Source organism: Cervus elaphus, chromosome 15 (genome assembly GCF_910594005.1).
Source record: "Cervus elaphus chromosome 15, mCerEla1.1, whole genome shotgun sequence".
In the NCBI taxonomy this organism is placed as follows: Eukaryota; Metazoa; Chordata; class Mammalia; order Artiodactyla; family Cervidae; genus Cervus; species Cervus elaphus.
The window spans coordinates 42,325,455-42,348,407 of NC_057829.1; the positions used below are offsets into that span (position 1 = coordinate 42,325,455).

The 22,953-nt window shown below is 51.2% G+C and overlaps 1 protein-coding gene across 10 annotated transcripts in view; it reads right to left on the reverse strand.

Annotated features, from left to right (window-relative positions):
- Window positions 1-22,953, reverse strand: part of ARHGAP22 (Rho GTPase activating protein 22) — a 176,708-nt gene that overhangs the window by 10,382 nt on the left and 143,373 nt on the right. For all 10 annotated transcript variants that reach the window (XM_043926933.1, XM_043926935.1, XM_043926932.1 and 7 more), the window contains 4 exons: window positions 4,201-4,408; window positions 1,799-1,931; window positions 867-940; window positions 178-299 (listed from right to left, as the gene is read on the reverse strand). In XM_043926933.1, coding sequence (XP_043782868.1) covers window positions 178-299; window positions 867-940; window positions 1,799-1,931; window positions 4,201-4,408 — 537 coding nt within the window. The remainder of the gene's footprint in view (window positions 1-177; window positions 300-866; window positions 941-1,798; window positions 1,932-4,200; window positions 4,409-22,953) is intronic.

A 22,953-nucleotide genomic window follows, 5' to 3' on the forward strand; every position in this document is an offset into this window, starting at 1 on the left:
ACCCCATGGGGGAAGAGGGGCTGGAGAAGGCAGTGAGGAGGTCCAGAGAGGCTGCTTCCAAGTGCCCAGGGGCAGGGCCACCCTTCCTGCTGGCCTGGTGTGAGGGTTCTGAGGACTTGCCCGGGACCGACGTGAGCCCCGAGCACCCAGCACCACCACGTACACCCCCTCCATTACCTTCCATAATGGTCACTGGGTCTTCTACCTGCGGCCGAAGTATATTAGGCCCAAAAACAGTTGCCAGGTTCTGGACGCTCATCTTGTTGACATCTGAGTGGGACTGAACTTCATCCAGAAACCTACAAAGAAAGGAAGAGACAGTTGGCAGAGAAGCAGATCCTGACTCCAGATTTGCTGGGAGCTGCCTGGCCATCGTGCTCAGCTGTGCCCTCAGAAGAGGGCAGAGCTTCCTGAGATCTGGAGGGCCATCAGAAGTAAAGGCCACTGGAACCAGGGCCTGTCGTTGGTGTGGAAGGACATAACTCCCCCAGCTGCACTGGGTACAGCTGCCTAGGAAGGCTCAGACCCCCAGATGCAGGGCTGGGTGAAGGTTCACCCTACCTGTCCTCTCCTGGCACCCTGAGCCTAGGTCATGGTCAGGAAGCAGACCCATGGGGAGGGGCGATGAGAGGCACCCAGGGGAGGTAGAAGGAACAAAGGCCATCTCACTTTCCTTCAGGAATGATGTACTCAGGACTTTATAACACTGCCTGCTCCAACCAGGACTATGATAAGCTCTGTAAGTGCAGAGACTTCTTTTATATCCCCCACTGGCTTGATAGATGTGTGGGTGGGCCCCCCGACCCCTGTGAAGGGCATAGGGAGCCAGACTGCAGGAGAGGGAAGCCCCACCCCTAGTCACTTACTTGCAGATATATCTGAGCAGGTTGTAATTGACCAGGGGAAGGCTGCTCACTTGCTTAGCCAACTCCAGAGTCCCCTTGGGATTGAGAGAGAAAAACAGCATTTCAAAGATCAGCAGGGAGGCCCCAGGCCTTCTCTTGCTGGAGGCAGATGAGGAGGGGGTGGGAATCCGAGTCCAGACCTCCATCCACAGCCCACAGGCCTGGCCGCCAGTGACTAGAGGGCACCACACTTTCATCCCCCTGGCTGGTGACCTCTGGGGGGAAAGAGATTTACTTTCAAGATGCTGTTGTGAGGGATGTGCCTCTGCAGAGCCACAGAGGAATGTCAGGGCCAGCGCTCAGCTCACTTATCGAGGCACAAATATTTGCTAGATAAAGACCCCTCATCTCCCACACAGCCACGGGGAGGGCAAACAGTTCTTCCCCAGCTGGAGCCAACCAGGGCTGCAGGCAGAGGGCTCTGTCCTGGGGGCAGTCTCAAATTCTTTTGGGAGGAGGCAGGATAGAAATAGATGAAAGGTCTGGTTGTTTCTGAATCCCAAGGCCAGCCTGGGTAGCCTGAGTTAAGATGTGGGAGGAGGTGATGGAGCAGGAGTGCCTACTGAGTGGTGGTCCAGCCTGGGCAGGCTGCATTCAAGAGCATGGCTGGAACACAGCCTGCTTCAGGAGGTACCTGTCCCTCCTAGAAGGAGGGCTGCACACAGGGAGGAGATGCTCCAGGCTTCCCACCCCAGAGTACCCTCCTGCCTAGCGGGGAGATATTCTAGCCCGCCCCAGATTTGGAGCTTCTAGGCCTGCCCCCCATCCCCAACAGAGCAGGCTACAGGATCTATGTACCATGAAAAGTCACGAAAAGTCCTGTTTCCACACGCACCACCCCCCATCAACTAGCAGGCCCACTCCCCCAGCATGGGTCCCCGTGAGCCACTAACCTCCCCCTCGTCCTTGGTGAGCAGCTGGGCGCAGTTAAGGAAGTCCTCGTACCTGGCGAAGGGGACCACAGGCTCGGGGAGCTCCCGCAGGTACAGCTTCAGCAGGGAGGCCACCGTGTGCACGTCGGTTGTGCTGCAGACGGAGGGGACACCCGTGAGGCTGGGCACCAGAGAACCGCAAGGTGACCAGCACCTCGCCCACCCCCCTCAGGGGTAGTCTCTGCTCTCACATCCGTGTATGTGTGTGTATGCACACGCACACACTGTGATGACCGGCTAGGGAACAGGTGGGTGTGAAGGGCCACCTCCCACTGGCCTGGTACCTGCCCCAGGGTACTCTGGGGTCGGGGAGCCAGGGGCACAGCTGTCCTTTGGCCCAAGTCTGAGCCTGCTCTTCTGCCCAGGCTCACCCTCTAGTAGAAGCAGGAGGACCGTGTCAAACATGCCCACCATGCAGGGCTGCCAAGCCCCTTGGAAAAGGGCAGCTGTTCTTGGGCACCTAGGCTGGGCAGGTCAGAGGTCAGCATCTTTCCCCGGCTTCTGGGCTCCTATTCACACTACAGATGTCCCATTTCCAGTGCCCCAGAGCCCCATATGTCCACTCCCAGGCATCAGTCTCCTGCTTGCAGCTCGGAGCTGCCCAGGCTGAAGTGGGCCCTGGAGAGGATGGTGGCCCTGGGCCTGTTTGGATTCTGGGGTCAGGTCCTGGGCTGCAGTCCTGGTACCTCCTCCAAGCTTGCCTTCCAGGCTGGGTGGGCCCTGGGTGTTTCATCTGCTTTTCTGGATCTGCATTTCCCTCATGGGAGGTGTTCAGGAAAGATGAACCACAGGCCAAAAGTGGCTGTGCCATTAAGGTGCTCCTGGCCTGCTGTCCATCTCATCACTGAGATGAGCCCTGCGGTCCCTCCCACCCTGGCATTTGGAATTCTGGGGTTCCACAGGGCTACATGCACCTCAAATTTGTATCCCCAGAGCCCCTCCCTGCCTCAGGACTGGTGGCTCTTGATGGCTCTTGGTCTGGCCAACTGAGCAGCCCCCATTCCTGCCCCCACCTCCCCTCTCCAGCCAAGCACACGGCCACCCTCACCCTTGTCTGCCTTCTCCCAGCCACTCCTCTGCTGACACCCCCATTTCCTGGAAGCTTATGTCCCCAGTGGATACTTAGCCTTGAGCCCTAGTGACCTTCCACCTGGGGACCCCATGAGTTCACTGCCAGCCACTGCATGAGCAGGAACCCCAGGAAGATGAGGGGAGGGATGGGAAGCTAGGAGGATGAGCAGCTTTCCTTTGGACAAGGGCCAGCCATTGTGTCTCCCCCTGGTGGGGAAGGTGAAGCATTTCTGATCTGGGCAAGTAAACTCAGAGGGTGACCCCTCTGGACTGCAGACCTCGTGGCTCTCCCCGAAACTTTGGGCGTTCCTGCCCAAAGCCCCATCCTGACTCCTCCTGGCTGCCCGAGGTTACAGTACTCCTGGTCCTGGGAGCTTGGCTCAGCCCTGACTGCCTCATCTTTCCTCCCTCTAGAAATTCACTTCCTCACCCTCTCCCCACTCCACACTGTTGGCCCAGATAAAGGAACCCCTGTGCCCTCTCTGGGCAGACCTCTTCTGGGAAATGGTGATCAGACCCACACTCCACATCTGAAAAAGATATTGATAGACTCTCCTGGCTGCAGTGATGGTGTGGGCAGATGCTGGAGGGGCTGGCGGTGTTCTGCCCTGAGAGGAAAAGACCTGAAAATGCCAGGGCTGCCAGCAGAAACCTGTGGGCCTATGCTGCAAGGCGGGGGGCCTGTCTGCCCCAGGAGAGGGTAGATCCGAGAAGAAGGGGCAGAAGCTCCATGGGGGTCAGGGCTGGCTGGCTGGTTCTGTCAGAGACATGAGGCCCCCAAACAGCCACCTCTCCTCTGCTCTTAGCCCCTGGGCACTCAGTGAGGCTGACTCTATCCCAGGGTGGAGCCTAGGACCCAGTAAGCCCCAGTGATGGAGTAGTATGGGTGCTGGCCGAGGACAGGTGGAGGAGACTCGCTCCCCTGCCCCTGAAACTTGTGAGGATGTGCATCTCAGTATTGGCACCTAAAAAGCCAGGAGGTGGGGGAATGGGTCACCCTGAGACAGCAGAGCCAAGAGACAGACTGTGGGCTTATGAGGGGCATCTCCACAGTGGATAGAGCCCGCATGGAAGTAGCAGGATCCACCCAGGTGGGAGACCCAGGGCTGCCACATTGGTTCTATGCCCCACACTCTGCCCATCAGGAGGGCTGGCTGGGCACATGTGTGCCAGTGTGGGGCATCACCCTGCCCTCCATCCTGCACCCAGGCCTCTCAGCTGGCATCCTGAGAGGAGACTCTTCAAGGGTAATGGACAGGTGGCCCTATCTACATCTCCTCCCAGGAGCTCACCTGTCAAACAGTGGCTTCTCCCCACAGTCAAAGGAATCCTGCAGGTCCCTCACCAGGTTGGCCTGGCCGGGCATGCGGAAGAGGCCCTCCTCGGTGAGCCCGCGCTCCCGGATGAAGTCCACACACTGCTCCACCAGCAGCGGCGCCAGGCGGGGGCCGTACTTCTGCTCATGGTGGACTGTATCCTCCAGCCGCTGCCCAAAGATCCCTGGGCACAGAGAGGAGCTGGTCACACCCTCAGCTAGCTGACTCACCAGTGGGGAGGACGCTGGGGACAACAGCAGGCAGGCAGTGCTGTCAGGGCCCAGGGTGGCGCCCCCGCCCCCGCCCCGGGGAAGCAGATTAGAAACTGGGAAGGCAGGCAGCAGGCGGTTGGGACATGGCAGAAGGGCATATCGGACAGCAGCCTAGCCTGGCCTGTGGAGCCTGTCCAAGCTTGAGGACCCTTTGGGCCCTCGGGGAGCATGCATCATACATTTTATTTATGTATTGGTTTATATATGCAATATTAACTTTCAAATGGCAGTGGCTTGCATTTAACAACCTAACACCATGGCCACCAAAAGACACACTCCAGAATGTTCTTAGTGGCACTCCCTGCAATCTCTCTGAATGAGAAACCGCCTAATGCCCATGAGTGGCAGAATGAGCGGGATCATCATGGTCTACTCATACCATGGAGCACAGGACAGCCATGAGTACTGCTGAGGTACAAGCAACAAGACAGAGGACAGATAATACGAAAGCAGAATCACGACCCAACATTGTAGATCATTAGGGAAACTCGAGTCAACACTATCTCACACCCGTGAGGATGGCTACTATCCAAAAAGCAGAAAACAACGTGCTGGTGAGGACGTCGCGAAATTGAATGCTTGTGCCCTGTTCATGGGAACGTAAGATGGTGCAGCCACTGTGGAAAACAGTACGGAGGCATCTCAAACTATTAAAAGCAGAATTACTGTATGATCCAGCAATTCCACTTCTGGGCACATACCCAAAAAAACTGAAAGCAGAGACTTGAGCAGATATACAAACACCCATGTTCACAGTAGTATTATTCACAATATCCAAATGGTGGAAGCAAACCAAGGGTCCATTGATGGACGGATGGATAAACACAATGTGATGCATATATACAACATAATATTATCCAGCCATAAGAAGAAGGAAATTCTGACAAATGCTACAACATGGGCAAACCTTGAGGACATTTTGCCAAGTGAAATAAGTCAGTCCACTAAAACACCAGTACTGTATGATTCAACTTATATGACATACTTAGCATAATCAAATTCATAGAGACAGAAAGTAGAATGGTGGTTGCCAGGGGCTGGAGGACAGTGGAATGGAGAGTTATTGTTTAATGGGTACATTAATGATTGTCTATTTTTGTGTATTGTGTTAGAGAATGTTCTAATTTCATTCTTTTACATGTTGCTATTCAATTTTCGCAGCACCACTTACTGAAGAGAATATCTTATTTTTTTTTCATTGTATATTCTTGCCTCCTCTGTCGTAGATTAATCGACCACAGGCATGTGAGTTTATTTCTGGGTTTTCTCTCCTGTTCTTTTGATCTATATTTCTGTTTTTATGCCAGTACTATACTGTTTTGATTACTATAGTTTATAGTATAGTCTGAAGTCAGGGAGTCTGATTCCTCCAGCTCTGTTTCTCTTTCTCAAGATTGCTTTGTCTATTCATGGTCTTTTGTGTCTCCATACACATTTTAAGATTTTTTTAGTTCTAGTTCTATAAAAAATGCCATTGGTGATTTGAAAGGGATTGCATTAAATCTCTAGATTGCCTTGGGTAAGTGAACTGTCACTGTTTGCAGATGACATGAATATTATACATAGAAAATCCTAAAGATGCTGTCAGAAAATCATGAGAGCACAGTGAATTTGGTAAAATTGCAAGATACAAAATTAATATACAGAAGTCTCTTGCATTCCTATACACTAACAATGAAAGATCAGAAAGAGAAATTGAGGAAACAATCCCATGGTAAAACAATTTACCATCTCATCCAAAAGAGTAAAATACCTAGTGGTAGATTTACCTCAGGAGGCAAGACCTATACACTGAAAAATATAAGATGCTGATGGAAGATATTGAAGATGACACAAAGAGATGGAAAGATATACCATGTTCCTGGTATACCAACACTGGAAGAATAAACATTGTCAAAATGACTATACAAAGCAACCTATGGAAATAAACCTGAAATGGGTCAAAGACCTAAATGGAAGACTGAACATGATAAAACTCTTAGAGGAAAACACAGAATACTCTTTGACATAAATTGCAGCAGTATCTTTTATGATTCACCTCCTAGAGTAATGAAAACAAAAACAAAATAAACAAGTGGGATCCTCGTTAAACTTAAAAAGTCTCTGCACAGCAAAGGAAAAAATAAACAAAATGAAAAAACAGAATGGGAGAAAATATTTGCAAATGGAGTGACTGCCAAGGGATTAATCTCAGAAGTATACAAATAGATCATGCATCTCTATGTCAAAAAAAAAAAAAAAACCTAATAAAAAAATAGGGAGAAGACTTAAATAGGTATTTCTCCAAAGAAGACATACAGATGACCAAAAGGCACATGAAAAGATGCTTAACATCACTAATTTCCAGAGAAATGCAAATCAAAACTACAGTGAGGTATCACTTCATACCCATCAGAACGGCTATTATCAAGAAGTCGACAAATGATAAATGGTAGACAGGATGTGGAGAAAAGGGAACCCTCCTACACTGTTGGTGGGAATGTAAATTAGTACAACTACTATGGAGAACAGTATGTAGGTTCCTTAGAAAACTAAAATTAGAGCTACCATATGATCCAACAATTTCACTCCTCATCATATATCTGGAGAAAACACATGATCTGAAAGGATACACACATACCCCAATGTTCATGAAAGTGAAAGTAAAGCCACTCAGTCGTGTCGGATTCTTTGTGACCCCATGTACTATAGCCTAGTAGGCTCCTCCATCCATGGGATTTTCCAGGCAAGAGTACTGGAGTGGGTTGCCATTTCCTTCTCCAGGGGATCTTTCCAACCCAGGAATCGAACCTGGGTCTCCCGTGTTGCAGGCAGATGCTTTACCGTCTGAGCCACCAGGGAAGCCCTCCAATGTTCACAGCAGCACAATTTACAGTGGCAAAGACATAGAGGCAACCTAAATGTCCATCGTCAGAGGAATGTTAAAGATATGGTACATACACACAGTGGACTATTACACAGCCGTAAAAATGAATGAAATAATGCCATTTGCAGCAACATGAATAAACCTAGAGATTATCATACTAAGTGAAGTCAGAAAGAGATTATTATGTATCAATATCATATCACTCATATGTAGAATCTAGTTTAAAAAATAAAAGTGAACTTATTTACAAAACAGAAACAGACTTACAGACACTGAGAACAAACTTATGGTTACCAAAGGGGACACATGGAGGGGAAGGATAAACAAGGGGCTTGGGATTAAAACACACACACTACTATAATAACCAACAAGCACCTACTGTACAGCACAGGGAATTCTACTCAGTATTCTGAGATAACCTATATGAGAAAAGAAGCTAACAAGGAATGAGTGTATGTATATTATGTATATAAACCTGGATCACTCTGCTGTACATCAGAAACTAACACAACATTATAAAGCAACTATATTCCAATAAAATAAAAAGTAGAAAAACAAAAGAACCCAGGCAGTCTGGCTCCAGGTCTGGGGAATATTCCAGGCCACATGGCTACCCTCCACCCTTCCTGGAGCATGGATACCTATGTGATGCCATTACCCCACCAGTCTTGCTTCCCATGTTTCTCCTGTCTTTCTTCACCAGTAGCTCCCAAGGATGTGGTCATTTGGACAACAGGCAGAGGTAAGCAGAGGCTAGAATACTGACAAGAAAGGAAAAATCCAAAAAAAAAAAAAAAGGAAAAACTGTCTGCCTTCTGGGATCTGGACAGCTCAGCTGCCCTTGCCCACTGGGGTGTAACCTGTAGACAGTGTTGAACACAGGGGCGGGTGCTGCCCAAAGACTGGCATGGGGCTGCCTAGGGCAACTCTGAGGTACCCACCACCAACAGTGTCCTGGCCTCTCTGCCCAGTCCAAGAGTGGCCTAGGCCGGTCTGGAGACACAAGGACACTCACTGTTCCTTCTACAACACACTTAGGGCTCAATCACGTATGCCCAACAATGAGCTATATGGGTCCACAAATGTTCCTGTTTAGCTAGGCAGATGTTTGAAACATTTTAAAATTAGTTACTTTATACTTTTATACTTTATAAAACATTCATATAAAAAAAATCTGGACCATGTAAGAGATTTTTTATTCATATAAAAAATCTGGAAAAAATTCTCTTAAAAGCAGCCACAAATCTGGTGGTACCAGGCTGGAATTTCCAAACAATCACACTGACGGAGTTCAGTGGCCCCTCTGTCTTTCTGGAGAAGGAAATGGCAGCCTACTCCAGTATTCTTGCCTGGAGAATCCCATGGAGGGAGGAACCTGGCAGACTATACAGTTCATGGAATTGCAAGAGTCAGATATGACTTAGCGCTATCTTTCTTCCTGTCCTTCTGATAGCCCATGTATTTGCTAATTCTCCACAGTCCCCATCACCCGCTACTGCCTAACACCCAGTCCACACTTCACTCCTGGGGCTTTGCCAAACACTCACCTCTTTTCCCTGGCACAGACTTGTGCTTCCGCACCGGGCACCAGGTCAGAATGAAGTAGGAGAGGAGCCCTGACTCACAGAAATGGGAAGTCAGGCCTGTTGTGACCAGGGGCATCGGCTAGGACCTCAAATAAGCAGGCAGAGAACATACAGGGGGAACTGCCCTGGAGCAGAGGGTCCTCCGGAAGGGGTGGAGCCAACGTGGCATTGCAGCCTGGGCGCCCACCTCCTCCCTCCCTCCCCACTCAGGCAGACGCCCCGTCCCTTTCACTTCTGCTTTACCCACTACTTGAGCATCTTCACTACCTCTGCTCTCCTGCTGCCTGGCCTGGGCAGAGGAGGTCTCCTCCCTGTTCACTCTGTGCAAAATTCTGGTTAGCCCTTGAGATCAGCTGTCACGGATCCTTTCTTCAGCACGACCACAGGGCTCTTGGGCTCCCTCTCTGGCTCTCTATCACAGACCATGCGAAGATGCTTGCCTCTGCCTGGTTCCTCACTGGGAACCAGCCTTTCTCCCCAGTCACAAGCCAATGCTGGGCTTGGAGGGGAGGTCAAGGAGTGCTGAGTGAGGGAGGTTGAACACATAGCCCAGGACGGTCTACCATCCCGAGTTCATGCACTCAGCTTCCCACCCTTGGCTCACAGGTAACTAAAGGCCACAGTCAGGGAAGAGAGACACTGAGGAAAAGAACTCTAAAATTCTCTCTGCTGCTGCTGCAGCTAAGTCATGTCAGTCGTGCCCAACTCTGTGTGATCCCATAGACGGCAGCCCACCAGGCTCCCGTCCCTGGGATTCTCCAGGCAACGATAGTGGAGTGGGCTGCCATTTCCTTCTCCAGTGCATGAAAGTGAAAAGTGAAAGTGAAGTCGCTCAGTAGTGTCCGACTCTTCGAGACCCCATGGACTGTAGCCTACCAGGCTCCTCCGTCCATGGGATTTTCCAGGCAAGAGTACTGGAGTGGGGTGTCATTGCCTTCTCCAAAATTCTCTCTAGAGAGTCACAAAGCCTGGGCAAATCTATCTAGCCTCCTCTTGGCCCCAACCCTTTCTGCTCTCCAATTTCCTGTTCCCAGGACATCTGCTGTCCACCTGTCCACTGGTCCATCCATCCTTCCATCACTCTTGCGTTTGTGCCCCACCCTGTTCTAGGTATTAGAGGGTCTCAGATCTGTCCAGAGGACTAGAAACATGTAAATACTACCACAGGCTCCTCTGCTGAAACCCCTTGTTGCCTCCCTCCTCCCCACCCAGGATAAAATCTAAACTTGGAAAGTAGATAGACAAGGGCCTGCCTACCTCTCCATCAGATTCTGAGGTGCAAAAGAACCTGGGTCAGGCAGAGGGCAGCTGCTGCATGGCCAGCCCCGCTGTTTGTGCGGTCACACAGCTCCCACATCTCCAAAGCCCTCTTTCAACATCATCTCAACCACCACCCACTCCCCTCCCACCCTGGTGAAGCTTTCCAGCCTACTCTTCCAGTCAGTCCCCTGAACACGGCTATGGCTGTGGGAAGTCCACAGGGTCCCAGGTGCTTCTAAACAGAGGTGATTTAGAGAAGGGGACATCAGGACTGGGGTCTAAGAATGAGCAAGAGATAGCCAGGAAGGCAGGGGTTGGGGTCTGGGGGCATGCATGAGCAGAAATCCCCAAGGCAGACATGGGGAGGGAGGTCTGATGAGGACCCTGGGGGTTGGAGGGTGCGTGTATGAGTGAAGAGGCTGGGAACATGGCAGTCTCGGGTCCTGACAAGAACCATAACTCCTGGTGAGCACTGGACTGACTTCATGCAGGGCTCAGGGGCTCTGAGAAATGACAAGACTTCCCCAGAGGCCCTCCCAAGTGCTGAGCCTGGTGAGGGTGCTAAGGATAGGGGTGGGGAACACAGGAGGCAGGTGATGCTCAAGGCTGAAGGCCATGGAGACAAAGATTTTGAGGTCGCACCTGCACATCCTAAGCCACTGTAGAGTGAAGTGGCCTCCCTTCCTATACCTCAGTTTCCCCATCTATAAAATGGGGACGATGACACTTGTCCTTAGGGGTGACCCCAAGGCCCTGCCCCCAGGCATCACCAGGCCTGGGGCTGACCCTACTTTGCCAGCGAGGCAGCGTGGAGCCTTGCATCAGACCTTGTTCAGGCTTCAGGTGCAAGCTGCCCCCTTACCTTGAGGGCACATCTCCCTTGAGGGGGAGATGCTCCCGGAGCCCCATAGGAAAGGATGGTTCCAGCTCCACCTCCCAGGGCTTTGCTCCCACCTTCCTCCTGCTGGAGGCACCGTGCGCTCAGGCAACAGACCTGGCCTCCCTCAGCCAGGGACCTTCCCCACCACTCCCCTTCTCAGAGGCTCTTGGGCAGAGCCTGGCAGGGCCTGGGACGGCTGTGCTGAACTTCCTCAGCCCTCCTGGCATGTCTCATGGGGGAGTGTTGCCAAGAACCAGCTCTAATAGGTCTGTCAGATCCCTGGAAACCCAGCCAGCCAGCGTGTGGGTTCCTCGAGGTCCCAGCCCACGCTCTTTACAAAGCATCAGCTCTGCCACCGGAGAGGAAGCTGGCATGGACCTCTGGATGAACCTGCTGACGGGTTCAAAGCTGGGCCAGGCCTCCCCTCCTGCCAGCTGCTCCCTGGCAAAGCCTGGCCCTCACTCCCCTCTCCCCAGAATCCCATGCAGGGGCAGGAAGGCACAGGCCCAGCACTCAGCTGACTCAGATCCCTGTCCTGGGTGACCTTGGGCATGTCCTCAATATCTCTGAGCCTGTCTCTGCCATGTCATAGGGCTGGCAGTAACTGTGGAAGAGCCTAATGGAAGCAGGTGCTTGATCAAAGTGGACGTCTCCTGACCCAGGAGGGCCAGCCCAGGACTGGGTGGGCTTTGCCTGCCCTGGGAGCCCAGCAGGAAAGGAAGACAACCAAGATTCTCTCTTGGAGCTGATCTCCGAGTGGCGACGTCAGGCTGGCTCTCTCCAGTAAAGGGGAGAGGCATAATAGCGGAGAGACGCAATGAGGAAAATAGTTATTAAATTCTCTCCAGAGATTCACAAACCCTTCCTGTTCTCTACTCCGCTCCCCAGGACACCTGCCATCCTCCCTGCATGCAGCCCACGGTGTATAAATCCACTTTCCATCACTCCCACACTTGTGCCCATGCGCACTGCCCTCCTCTAGGTACTGTGTGCGTGCTCAGTCGTGTCTGACTCTTTGCGATCATATGGACTGTAGCCGCCAGGCTCCTCTGTCCATGGAATTTTCCAAGCAAGATTACTGGAGTGGGTTGCCATTTCCTACTCCAGGCGATCTTGCCGACCCAGGGATCAGAAGGTGCCTCTCTTGTGTCTCCTGCGTTGGCAGGCAGATTCTTTATCACTGAGCCACCTGGGAAGCCCCCTTTAGCAGCCTCAAAGCTGCTCTGAACATCTGTAACAAATTGGCTGGGCTGTAACCAAGTCTCAACAACCAACAGGCTGAAAATCAGCCAGGGGAGAGAAATACAAGGAGAAGCTAACATCTTAGGGGGTTGTTCTGCCCAGGGCAAGCCCATCCTCAGGGCAGAAGTGACCTCCACCTTTCTGGCATTAACCAGCCCACAGGCATAGGGGACTTTCTGAAGTCTGGAGAGGCCAAAGTGGGCTGAGCAGTGGACTTGAAGTTGGTAGCCGAGAGCTGGCATCCTGCCTGGTTCCCTCAATAGTGGTGATCTTTTGCAAGTCCCCGTGCCCTGGAAGGCTAGGTTCCTCATCCGTGCACGGGGGCTGCCCACCACCCGGGAGAGGGGTAGGAGGAAGCGTCCGAGCTCTCTTCCCCTCAACACGCGTGCTCGCTCCCCCAGCCCGGCGACCGGTTCCGCTGCTGCCCCCTACCCGCTCCCGCAACCGACCCGTCTCCCCGCTCCCTCCCGGACGCCCCGCGTCGCGCCGGCTCAACGTTGTCCTGGCACAAGCGCAGGATCTGCGTCCAAGCGCGCTGTCGGCCTGGGACGCGGCTTCCACTCGGCTTCGCGGGGCGCCCGTACCCTCTCCCGCGCTACCTGGGGCGGCCGGCGCGCAGCAGGCGGGCAGGCGGCAGGGCGGCCGTAGGCAGGCGCGGCACCCTGAGGAGGCCCGCGCGGCCGGCATCAGGCCCATGGCGCGCTCCGGCGCGGCGGCGCGGCGCGGCAGGAATGCCCGGCACGCGCGCAGGTAGCGTCTTGCCCGCCGCCCGCCCCGGGCCCGGACCCTGGAGCGAGGGAGGGAGGGCCCGGGACCTGCGAGTTTCTGAAATGCTGCTCCTGGAGTTCAGACTTCTGACCCGCTTCTTCCTAACGCTCGATGTTACAGCACCGTAGGAATACTAGCAATTCCCAGTGATCCGCCCCTTCTTCCTAAAGGACTCGCTTTAGAAGTTTCCGCTCCCAGCAGAATGGAAGGCAGGTGTTCCAGGTGGAGGCAACGGAGGCTCAGGGAGGTCAGGTGACTCGGTTTGGGTCAAGCAGCGGGAAGAGTGCTGAGCCTGATCTATAGCAGGGCTGCCGACCGTGGAGATGGTGTTCTGGGCTCCAGCCCTCTGCCCTACGGAGGGGCCAGCGCCCCATTGCCACGGAGGGTTAGGCGTCCTGTGCAGTCCTGAGCGGTATGAGTATTAATGTCCCCATTTTACAGATGAGACAGCTGAAGCTCAGAGAAGTTATGTAATTTTCCTAAGGCCACACAACTAGTAAGAGACAGATCTTCAATTCAAACCTATACTGTATTTCTGCAAAGCCTGTGAATCCAGCGAAAAAAGCCCACAATCACACACTTCCAAGGGTGCAAAGTGTGAGAACCGACATGGGTGCACAGCCTTCACCAGGAGGGAAGGCATTCACCAGGAGGGAACGTGGACAGAGAGGCAAAGCTGGGGCCCTGCAACACCAGAAGAAGGAATGGAGATCCCCAGGGGTCTGTGGGAAGAAATCTGTAAGGGAGGGGCTTAGGGGAGCCCTGGGGGTGGAAGGGGTGGGGGCTCATCTGAAATAAATTTGTGTTATTTTAAACTGCTAAATTTGTGACAGAGCAGCAATTGGAAACTACCACAATGGATTTTTTTGCATTACTTTTCATTCTAAAAAATTACAATAAAATATTCATTTTGATCAGAGTTTTCTGGTGTCCCAGGCCAGTGAGGCCCATTAGTCCTGGTCCTGACACTAATGTGGGGGTGCGGGCTGAAGTCCTCCCAAGTGCTAGGAATGTGTGGGAGGGGTTCGTTCAGTGTTCTTCCCTCCCAGAGTCCAGGTAAGCGTGAAGGTTGGGAAGGGCGATTCGTGGAGACAGGGGGCTGTAAGTCAAGGAATATCCTGCCCTAAATCTGCCCCCAAAAGCCCGGGCTCCCAGGGCCCACAGTCCACAAGGTCTGATCAGCTCTGTCCACAGTAGAGAGAGAGGTCCAGGGATTTCCCTGGTGTTCCAGTGGTTAAGACTCTGCCTTCCAACACAGGGGATGAGGGTTCAATCCTTTGTCGAGGAACTAAGATCCCACATGCCTCAGGGCAGCTAAGCCCAAATGCCACAACTAAGTCCTGATGCACCTAAATTAATTAATTAATTAATATAAAGTACAAAGAGAAAGGTCCGAGGGCTCAGTGGAGGCACCTGCTCCAGCAGCAGGGGGCCCTACCAGTTAGGCTGACTGGCCCTGGTACTGACTTGCTTTCTCTTTTCTGAGCCCCAGTGTTCCCACCTGTGTGGTTAGTTAGACTGGCCAATCTCTAGGAAACCCCTTCACCTAACTTCCTGTGCCTTCGCCCCCTACATTCCCAGGTGGATGGAGGTCTGCAGGTGCCTCCTATTTAGAAGGCTCTGGACTCTGGTGAGCACTGCCATAATGAACTCTAGGATAAACCCTGGCTAGGTCAACACCCATGCCACCATGTGGGGCTTTTTTTATCCATGAGGCCTGGAGTGAGGGGTGGGTGTGCAAAGATAGTTATGAAGCTTTCCTCTTGGGCCAGGACCAGGGAGCTGAGAGGCTGGGAGCGGGAGTCCTGTCCTCTCACATGAACAACTGGGGATAGATGACTTCTTGAGCTGGGCTGGCTCTCACTTCTGGGCAGGGTCCAGTCCCTTGGGGACTACCTCCGTCCTCAATCTTACCTCCCTTCCCCTGTCCCCACACCACTTTTGAGACAAGGCAGATCCAGAGGCTATGGTGCCTGGCAACAGAGCATCTTTGGATGGGCTCAACCTGAAGGCCGGCCGGGCCTGCTCTCAACCCTGCTGTGTGCTGTGAAGGCAAGCTGCTGAACCTCTCTGGGCCCTGGTCCCTCTCTATAATCTAATTTTGATACAATAAACCCCTGTCAAGAGTAGCAAATGGCAAGCATGAGATCACTTCCTCTTTCCTCTGGCTGACATGGAAGACCAAGGCTGTCGGGGAAGAAACTGAGGGCCAGTGAACCTGACCACAGGACATCCCGAGAGGTCCTGGCATCCAGCTCTTCTAGAACCAGCATCCAGCCCAGGCTCGGAGCTCCAGCAGACCTGGGTTACAGCGCTGGCTTGCTGCTTACTCCTTTGGGACCTGGATGGATTACTTGAACCTCCCTGCTGCTCAGTCTCCTCACCTTAAAAGGGGCTATAGTGGGACTGATTCCAAAGGGCCACTGTGAGGGTCAGTCGGGGTTGCAGAGCCTACCACCGGGACACGCTGAATAAACACTAGCTGTTCTGGAGAGTGGCCCAACTTCTCCCCTTGTGGCTGGTGGTCACCAGGACATCACACAGTGTTGCTGGCAACAGCCTTCAGTGGCCTCAGCTTAGCAATGACCATGACAAGCTCTTTTCTAGCCCTGGGATCTGAGCTCTTCTTAGCACACACAGGAAGCCAAGCAGGCCCAGTTGCAGGGGCATTTCCACCACAGTTGCTGGGAGGGAAGGAGGACTCAGTGAGCCAGCAAGGTGGGCAAAGGCCAGTTAGTTGAGCAGTTGAATATCACAGGAAGCAGTGGCGAGCTGCCCCTTATAAATCACCCTCGCTGGCTTGCCAGGCTCTCCCAAGATAAGGCAGCAGCTCCTCCGCCTTGTTCCCCTGGTAAACCACCCCAGGATCCCTGGCTGCAGATCAGTGGGGCCTGCGGTTGGAGGCTATTTCCCCTGTGGGGATCTAAGATCACAGACTCCCGGGGCACTGCAGGTGAGAAGCCTTGAGGGCTGCAGAAGAAGGAGGCCAAAGGGTGCTGTGTACTGACCCTTATACTTGTAAGAGGACTGATCTGGCCTCTGCAAGCCTGGGGCTGGATGGGGTTCAAGGCCTGTGGGAGTGATTCCTCTTCCACTTGACATGTGGTCCCTCAGGGCCCACCAGAATGGGCCTGGGGTACCAGACTCAGGTTCAAGTGCCCCCTTCTCCTGGTGCAGTGACTGAAGCCCAGTCCAGGTCAGCAATAGCCGCATCTTTCTCCTTTTGGAAAGGCTGCCAGGAAAGGTCCAGGCCCACTGGTTTGGTGGGTTAAATTCAGAGGAAATGGAGATAAGATGTTCTCTTCCTGAATCTCCCGAGAGCTGGGATCTGGAGTAAGTAGTGCTGGGCAGAAGGCTCCACCACTGCCAGCCTGGGCTGGGGCCAGTGACCTTTCATCTTCAATCTGTGCCTGAGGGCTTCCATTTGGAGATATCATTCCAGCAAATAATGACCACAACCAGCTGGCCTAACAAGGATGCTTTGTGTCTCTCCAAGTTGTCCTGAGGCTGGATTTTCTCCATGTCAAGTGTCCTGCCCCATGGCCTCTGGGAGCTGCCTTTGTCCCCCTCCTTCCCTCCATGATTTCTGAGGAATCTAGGACAGGACTGTCAGCTCTGGGGGGAGGGGTCGGGGAAAGTCTGCAGAGGCCTGTGAGAGTCACACACACACCGGGGTGGGGCCGGCAGGGGGAGCGCAGGTCTGATGGCCACGGCGGGCTTGCTGCCTGGCCCTTCGTGCCCCTACTCAGTATGGAGCTGTCACTCTGGGCAAGGACACCATGCCCAAGCCAGGCTCCTGGCATCAGGACTGCTGCCCTGTGCTGCAGCCTGTAAGGCTGAGACAGTTTCTGGGCTTTGCTTGGCAGTGTCCGCTGGGTAGGGGGGATAGTTACTATGCTCCTAGTTACTGAGCTGCAAACCCCGGTCCTCAGACTCCTGCATCCAACTACCCACTCAGGATGCCTGCAGTGGGCAGCAGTGTAATGACTAACAGGCACTGCAAACTCCCCTGTGCCCAAATGGAGCTGTGGTCTTGCTGCACTGTCCCAAACCTGCTCTAGGCTGTCTTCCTCTCTTGCTTAATTCCAGTTCTTTCTTGCCGCTTGATCAGACCCCTGGGTGTTCACCTTCACTGCTCCTTTTCTCTCAAACCCACATCCAGGAGATCTTGTAGGTCCTATTTTCAAAACAGATTTGGAATCTGCTCACCTTCACCACCACCCACCATAGGGGAAGTACTCTTGCTTATTGCCTACATTACTGACCCATTGTGGTCAGCAATCAGAGCTGCCCTTTTAACTATTTATCAGAGCACGTCCTTCCTCTGCCATCAGGCTCCTTTCATGCTCCCTGTCCCTCACTCCTTCAGCCCACCTGCCTGTGCGTGGGTTCAAGGTCACATCAGTACTCTCTGCTGCTGCCCAAGCTGCTGCCTGGGTCTGACACACACCCACCCTACGTCCTCCTGGCTCACTTTCACAACTTCTTCCAGGCCTTGGGTGTCACTCTCTCGTTAGGACCACCCTCACCATTGTGTTTTGTTGTTGTTCAGCGGCTCAGTCGTGTCTGACTCTTTGTGACCTCATGGACTGCGGCATGCCAGGCTTCCCTGTCCTTCAGCATCTCCCGGAACTTTCTCAGACTCATTTCCATTGAGTCAGTGATGCCATCCAAACATCTCATCCTCTGTCATCCCCTTCTCCTCCTGCCTTCAATCTTTCCCAGCATCAGGGTCTTTTCCAATGAGTCAGTTCTTCACGTCGGGTGGCCAAATGGTTCTGTATTTTTCTTACCGTAACACTCACCACCTTCTAACACAGCAGTTCTCAAAATGTGGGTCCTAGACCAGCAGCATCAGCATCACCTGGGAACTTGTTAGAAACAAATTCTAGCAACTTAGAAACGGGTTTCCAACTCTCAGTCTCACTTTACAAGCCTTCTCCTGGGTGGCTGGTATGAGAACAATTGTCCTATGCCTTGGAGAGCATAGAATGGAACCTCCGTCTGATCCTTGCTGGGTGCCCAGCCTACATGCTGCTCTGTGTTGAATAAATAGAACTCTTCAGAACTGAGACTGCCGGGCACTTTGTATCCATTTTCTCTCTTAATTCTCATGACAATTCTGCAAAGAAGATGTTCTTTTTCCCATTTTGCAAACAAGAACACAGAGAGAGTTAAGTGGCATGCCCAGGGTCACACAGCAAGCAAGGGCAGAGCCAGATCACATGCAGACCACAGCCTGCTGCCAAGACCTCTGCTCACTCTGCCTCCTTCAATACTTCAGCTCAAAAGGCTTTGCTAATAAGCACTTTCCTATGCACATAAGACACACTTTCAAGCACTTGCTGGCTCGCTCCAGATAACCAGGCAAGATAGAACTCACCGCAAGCACTCAGCAGATGCTGGGTGACTCTGGTATCCCATGACTCCTTCTCTCCCCGTTTACAGAGAGCTAGCTAGGAGGGACCGCCCAACAGAGCCTCTTGGGGGGCTGTGTTCCTAGAGTTGGGCCTGGAAGTCCAGAGACTCACTGGGGACTGGGGCCCTCTTCACACTATCAAGTCTTCTGATCCATGAACAAGGGCTACCTTTCCCTTCATTTAGGTCTTCAATTTCTCTCAAGAATGTTATTTTCAGAGTATTAAGTTTTGTACTTCTTTTGTTAAATTTATTCCTTAGTATTTTGTCTTTTGGATACTATTATAAATGAAGTTTTCTTAATTTGTTTCCTCAGTGCTACTGTATAGAAATACAGCTTACTTGATCTTGTATCTTGCAATCTTGCTGAATTTTTTATTAGATCTAAAATAGATTTCTTAAGATTTTCTACATATGAGATTATGCCATCTGCAAATAGATTACTTGTTTCTCCTTCCTAATCTGGATGCATTTTATTTCATTTTCTTGCCTAAGTGCTCAGCTTGAATGTCTAGTACAATGCTGAACAGAAGTGGTAAAAGCAAGAATCCTGTCTTGTTCCTGAAAAGCATCCAGCTTTCTCCATTAAGCATGATGTTATCTGCAAGTTTTTTTATAGATGCCCTTTAGCAGGTTGAGAAAATTCCTTTCTATCTCTAGACAGTTGAGTGTATTTACCATCTTCAAGAAAATTAGAGATACCGAGGGAACATTTCATGCAAAGATGGGTTTGATAAAGGACAGAAATGGTATGGACCTAACAGAAGCAGAAGATATTAAGAAGAGGTGGCAAGAACACACAGAAGACCTGTACAAAAAAGATCTTCATGACCCAGATAATCACAATGGTGTGATCACTCACCTAGAGTGATCCAGACATCCTGGAATGTGAAGTCAAGTGGGCCTTAGAAAGCATCACTACGAACAAAGCTAGTGGGGGTGATGGAATTCCAGTTGAGCTATTTCAAATCCTGAAAGACGATGCCATGAAAGTGCTGCACTCAATATGCCAGCAAATTTGGAAAACTCAGCAGTGGCCACAGAACTGGAAAAGGTCAGTTTTCATTCCAATCCCAAAGAAAGGCAATGCCAAAGAATACTCAAACTACCGCACAATTGCACTCATTTCACACGCTAGTAAAGTAATGCTCAAAATTCTCTAAGCCAGGCTTCAGCAATACGTGAACTGTGAACTTCTAGATGTTGAAGCTGGTTTTAGCAAAGGCAGAGGAACCAGAGATCAAATTGCCAACATCCGCTGGATCATCGAAAAAGCAAGAGAGTTCCAGAAAAACATCTATTTCTGCTTTATTGACCATGCAAAAGCCTTTGGCTGTGTGGATCACAACAAACTGTGGAAAATTCTGAAAGAGCTGGGAATACCAGACCACCTGACCTGCCTCTTGAGAAACCTATATGCAGGTCAGGAAGCAACAGTTAGAACTGGACATGGAACAACAGACTGGTTCCAAATAGGAAAAGGAGTATGTTAAGGCTGTATATTGTCACCCTGCTTATTTAACTTATATGCAGAGTACATCATGAGAAATGCTGGGCTGGAGGAAGCACAAGCTGGAATCAAGATTGCCAAGAGAAATATCAATAACCTCAGATATGCAGATGACACCACCCTTATGGCAGAAAGTGAAGAGGAACTAAAAAGCCTCTTGATAAAAGTGAAAGAGGAGAGTGAAAAAGTAGGCTTAAAGCTCAACATTCAGAAAACTAAGATCATGGCCTCTGGTCCCATCAATTCATGGGAAATAGAAGGAGAAACAGTGGAAGCAGTGGCTTACTTTATTTTTGGGGGCTCCAAAATCACTGCAGATGGTGATTGCAGCCATGAAATTAAAAGATGCTTACTCCTTGGAAGGAAAGTTATGACCAATCTAGATAGCATATTAAAAAGCAGAGACATTACTTTGCCAACACAGGTCCATCTAGTCAAGGCTATGGTTTTTCCAGTGGTCATGTATGGATGTGAGAGTTGGACTGTAAAGAAAGCTGAGCGCAAAAGAATTGATGCTTTTGAACTGTGATGTTGGAGAAGACTCTTGAGAGTCCCTTGGACTGCAAGGAGATAAGTCCTGGGTGTTCATTGGAAGGACTGATGCTGAAGCTGAAACTCCAATACTTTGGCCACATCATGGGAAGAGTTGACTCATTGGAAAAGACCCTGATGCTGGGAGGGATTGGGGGCAGGAGGAGAAGGGGACAAAAGAAGATGAGATGGCTGGATGGCATCACTGACTCGATGGACATGAGTTTGAGTAAACTCTGGGAGTTGGTGATGCACAGGGAGGCCTGGCGTGCTGCGATTCATGGGGTCGCAAAGAGTCGGACACGACTGAGTGACTGAAATGAACTGATCATAAAATGGTGCTGGATTTTATCTAATGCCTTTTTTGAGTTGATTGAGATGATCATGTGGTTTTTGTTCTTTATTCTACTGATGCATCACATTAATTAATTTTCAGATGTTAAACCACTCTTTCATTCCTATGATAAATCTCATTTGTTCATCATGTGTAATCCTTTTATAAACTGCTGGTTTCAATTACTTTTGTATTTTGTTGAGAAATTTTCCATCTGTATCCACAAGATATTGGTACTCCAGCAATTCTTCTCTCCCTCACTTGCACCATCATTGCTACTTTGTCTCCCAACTTAAAAAAATAAAACTCTCTCTTTACCTGACTCCCCACTCCAGCTACTGTCCCATTTCTCTGTTTCCCTTTACAGCAAACTTCTTGAAAGAGTTGGCTATGCTCACACTTCAGTTCCCCTCCTCTCATCCTTTCTCATGCCCACTATCATCTGGCTTTACCCCCAGGACTCCACCAAAACCACTCTTGTCCAAGTCACCAGTGAACTGTGCTCTCCACCTGTTCTCTCCTGGTCGATCTACCAGCAGTTCATAGACACGTCTTCCTTAGGTGGTCTCTTCACTCAGTTCAGGAACCACAGTCACTCCCGGCTCTCCTTAGCCCCGCTGCTGGCCCCTCCTCTCTTCCTGTCCTCCTACTTGAGGGCAGCTCAGGGCTCAGCCCGGGTCCTCTGCTGTCTCTTCACTAGCTTCGTGATGTCTCATCTAGACTCATGGCTTCAAAACCCCATCTGTGTGTCAACGGCTCCCAAATCCCCTTTCCAGCCCAGTCCTCCCTTCTGATCTCTAGCCCTAACTGTCAGACTGCCTACTTGATACCTAAACTTGAGCCTCTAACAGGGACCCCAGACTAAAGTCCAAAGTGAACTCTCCATTTTCCTTCCAAACAACTGCACTTCTCTCTTCTCTCTTGTCTCAGTGAATGACTAATCCATCCTTCCAGTTGGCTTAGGTCAAAACACCTTAGAATTACCTTTGACTTCTCTCATTCTCTTACACCTTTCACCCTTTCCAGTGAGGGAAGTACTATTGGCTCTACCTTTAAAATATATCAAGAAATCTATTATTCCTCATCACCAGTGCCATCTGGAGCCAAGCCACCATCATCTCTCACCTGCCTGATTGTATAATGAGCTCCTTCCTAACTGGCCTCCCTGTTTCTGTCTTTGCTTCTTTCATCATTCTCAACACAGCCGCCAGAGGGACCCTGTTGGAACCTGAGTCAGACTCGGCCACTGCTCTGTTCAAGACCTGCCAATGGTACCACCTTGCCAGAGTCATCACGGTGACAAGGCCCTCCTGATTTACCAGCCTCTACCTCCTCTCACTCCCTTCACAGATTGCTCTAGTCATGCTGGCTTCCTTACTGCTCTTCCAACTTGGACAGCCCTGTCTCTACTTTCAAAACTCTCTGCCCAGATATATGTGTAATCACCCTTTCATCTCCTTTAGTCAAATGTCACTATACACTGAACCCTCCATCCCTCCCACTTGCCCTCCCCATCCCAACTTGCTTGCTGTCTGTTTTCTTTCCTAGAATGTGTGCTCCACAAGGGCAGGGACCTTGTCTGTCCTACTCATTGCTGTGATTCCAGCCCCTAGAACACATCCCCCAATGAATGACTGGCTGGTTGAATGAATGAATGCCCAGACAAAGGCACTCTATCAGGGCCACTCCTGGGCAGGCCATCAGCAGTAACCAGCTCCCTTGACCCACTGGCCAGCCCCATTTTCTTTTTGGGGCAGCCAGGCTCTCCCCTGCCTGCAGTAGGCATGTTGCCCATTTGTGCCTGTCAGAGGTGGTCGCTTTCTGCCAGAACAAACATACTTGAAAGGGTTCACAGGCTCCGTTATTAAACAGTGAAAGAAGGGCTGATCCCCTAAGCCTCCTTTGCAGGGGGACCCAGGCTAATAACAGCTTTGCCAGGAAACCTGCAGAGGCGGATGAAGCCCCCCCTTCGAGAGCCCACACTTGCCTGGACATGTCTGTCACCACTAACCCCTGGGATTTCTGCATTTCCTCTATACTTCTGGTCGAAAGGAGATAAGCG